Genomic DNA, 2,752 nt, shown 5'->3' with positions numbered 1-2,752 from the left:
TGCAGCAAGAGCTGCAGCAAGAGGCACAGCGTCGCCTCCAGGGAGAGAAAGAGGCACTAGAAGAGAAGCAAAGCATTACAGCCAACCTGACGAAGGCTGAACAAAAGTAAACTATCACTGATTAGGGTTTGTGGTTTGCGATCGAGTCTAGGGTTTAGGGTTTAGGGTTTAGGGTTTAGGGTTTGTGGTGCATGCGAATGCGATAAGGGTGGAAGAGCTGAAGCAAAAGCTGCAAGAGAGAAAGGAGACCGAAGAGCTGCAGCAGCAGCAGCAGCAGCAGCTGGAGCAACGAGTTACCGAGCTGCAGCAAGAAGCAGCAGCAGCAAGAGCAGCAGCAGAAGAACTGCAAACAAAGATGCGCCACCTCGCAGCAAGGGCTGCAGCAGCAGAAGCAGAGCAGCAGAGACAACGCGATATCCTAAACTGTCGTCAGGTGGCTCCTCTTCGCCTCTAAACCCTAAACCCTAAACCCTAAACCCTAAACCCTAAACTGGGCTATCTGAGAAGCGTGCTGTTAAGACAAGGAGGCTGTGTGGCCTTTCCTACTGCTGCTGCTGCTGCTGCTGTTGCTGCTGCTGCTACGGCTGTGCAGAAGGCGCTGGAGCAGATGCAGCAGCAGATGAAGGAGCAGCAGGAGAATCACCTAAAGGCACAGGAGACCCTGAAGTCAGCAGCAGCAGCAGCAGCGGCCAAGGCAGACGAGCAGCTGCAGCAAGTACAACAGCAGCTACAGCAACAGGAGCAGCAACAGCAGCAGCAGCAGCAGCAGCTACAGTCTGCACAGGCGGAAGCTGTGAAACATGAAGCAAATCTAAGGGCCCTCAGGGAGGCCCACGCACAGCTGAAGGATGAGCTGAGAGTGCCTTACCAAACCCTAAACCCTAAACCCTAAACCCTAAACCCTAATCCCTACACTCTAAACCCTAAAGTCTAGAAGCTTGTTGCTGTGGCAGTCTCCAGAGCGGCCTGTATTCGCTGCTGCTGCTGCTGCTGCTGCTGCTGCTGTTGTTGTGGGGACCCTCAGAAGGCTCAGGCGGAGTGCCAGCGCGCGCAGGAAGAAGGCCGGCTAGCAGCAGCACGGCTGCAGCGGCAGCAACGCGAGTGGCAGCACCAGCGAGATGACCTCTGCGTCCGCCTCCGGGGCGGCATAGAACAGCTGCAGGCCGTGCTGAGTGCTGCTAGGCACCAGGAAGCAGAGATGCAGACGCTGTAGCTGTAGCTACTCAAGAAACCCCAACAAGCTATATAAAAAAACCTTGCAACCGGTAGCTAGCTGCAGCTAGCTACAGCTAGCTACACACATACTGCTAGCTGTATATAGTTGCACGCATACTGCTAAGAGCAGCCACGTGCAGCTAACTACTGCTAGCTGCACATGCATGGCTAGCTGTAGCTAGCTGTAGCTAGCTGTGTCTAGCTGCGTGAGCGGCTTGGGGCTTGGCCGAACTGGCACCAAGACTCATGGCCTGGCGGTGACGGGGCCGTCGTGCTGATATGCTGCAGAAGAGCAGCAGCTGCAAGTTGCAGGCCTCTGCCGTCTTTTGTTTCTTTTGTTTTGGCGAACACAGATGAACAGAGCTGTGTAAATACAGCGCATTTGTAACACATCAGGACTTCAACTATCTATAGCTAGCTGTGGCTAGTTGTGGCTAGCTGCGAACGCTGTGGCTAGCTAGCTAGCTAGCTAGCCACTGGCTGTAGCTAGCTCCGGATATCTGCGAGAGCTGGGGGCTTCGAGTGTGCTCACAGTCCATCTCCGGCGGGCTGAAATCCCACTGCTGAGCACAGCAACTGGCGGATATACACAAACAAAACCCAACACAGAGAAAAAGAAGCAATGCCCAGCTGGGGGCCCCTTGGGGGGCCCTGTTTGAGGGGCCTCGTTTGGGGGCCCCCTTCTGGGGGCCCGCTCGGCGGGCCCCTCGGCGACCAAGGCCGATGCCCCTTTGGGGCCCTCGGTCGTGGTCGCCTCGAACGGCCGAGGCTGCTTGCAGGCGTAGCAGCAAGAGCTGCTGCTGCTGCTGCTGCTGTTGCAGCACGCGCAGTTGTGCTGAGGCAGAGCCTGGGGCGTATGTGGGGTTCTGGCCTACGCTGTTTTGTAACTGGATATTAGCGAGATACTGTGATTTATTTAAAGCAATAAAAGGTAAATAACTGCATTTGTATCCCCTTATTCACGCGGAAGATGCAGAGAAGGGCTGAGGTGTATAGGCACCTTGAGACGGCTGCGGCGGCGCCAGTACGAGGGCAGCGAGGGGCATGGGCTCGCAGTTTTTTTTCTTTTGTCACTAACAAACAATTGTTATTTTAAATAATATAATTATATTTCGTCCCTTTACTTATTTTTAATATTATTTCCACTCAAGCCTGCGTGTTTCTGCCGGCTGTTACCGCGGCCCCCGCGAGGCCCCCCCGAGGCCCCCGCGAGGCCCCCGCGAGTCCCTGAGTATTGTTGTGTGTGTCTTTGTCTGTGTTTCCTCCTCTTGCTGCTGTTTCTCTCTGTTTTTTGCTTCAAAACTCTTTTGTATTTAAAGCATGCAGAACACTGGGGGGCTTCACAGCATAGGGGGCCCTAGCTGGCACTCTTACCGCCGCCTCGGCCTTCGTACATACACCCGAGACTAAGTATACTGGGGGCCCCCCCAGAAAAATGAGACAGAGGCAGCAGCTCCACGCCCCCTCCTATAACCCCTTTCTCTTGTCTTTATTTATTTTTATATTTATACAATTCACAACCCCATCCTCTGCCTTT

General features: G+C 54.4%; 1 protein-coding gene across 1 annotated transcript in view; it reads left to right on the top strand.

Annotated features, from left to right (window-relative positions):
• Window positions 1-1,213, top strand: part of EMH_0035400 (uncharacterized protein) — a gene marked incomplete at both ends in the record, with an annotated part of 4,451 nt that extends 3,238 nt beyond the window's left edge. Inside the window, 4 exons of the mRNA XM_013494969.1 lie at window positions 6-106; window positions 208-433; window positions 593-859; window positions 1,025-1,213. Of these exons, the coding sequence (XP_013350423.1) occupies window positions 6-106; window positions 208-433; window positions 593-859; window positions 1,025-1,213 (783 nt within the window). The remainder of the gene's footprint in view (window positions 1-5; window positions 107-207; window positions 434-592; window positions 860-1,024) is intronic.
• Between the last annotated feature and the right edge of the window lie 1,539 nt (window positions 1,214-2,752).

Source organism: Eimeria mitis, genomic scaffold (genome assembly GCF_000499745.2).
Source record: "Eimeria mitis Houghton genomic scaffold, Emh_scaff1365, whole genome shotgun sequence".
NCBI classification, from domain to species: domain Eukaryota; phylum Apicomplexa; class Conoidasida; order Eucoccidiorida; family Eimeriidae; genus Eimeria; species Eimeria mitis.
Note: the sequence above shows the minus strand (reverse complement) of the source record. Positions and strands in the feature narration are given on the sequence as shown.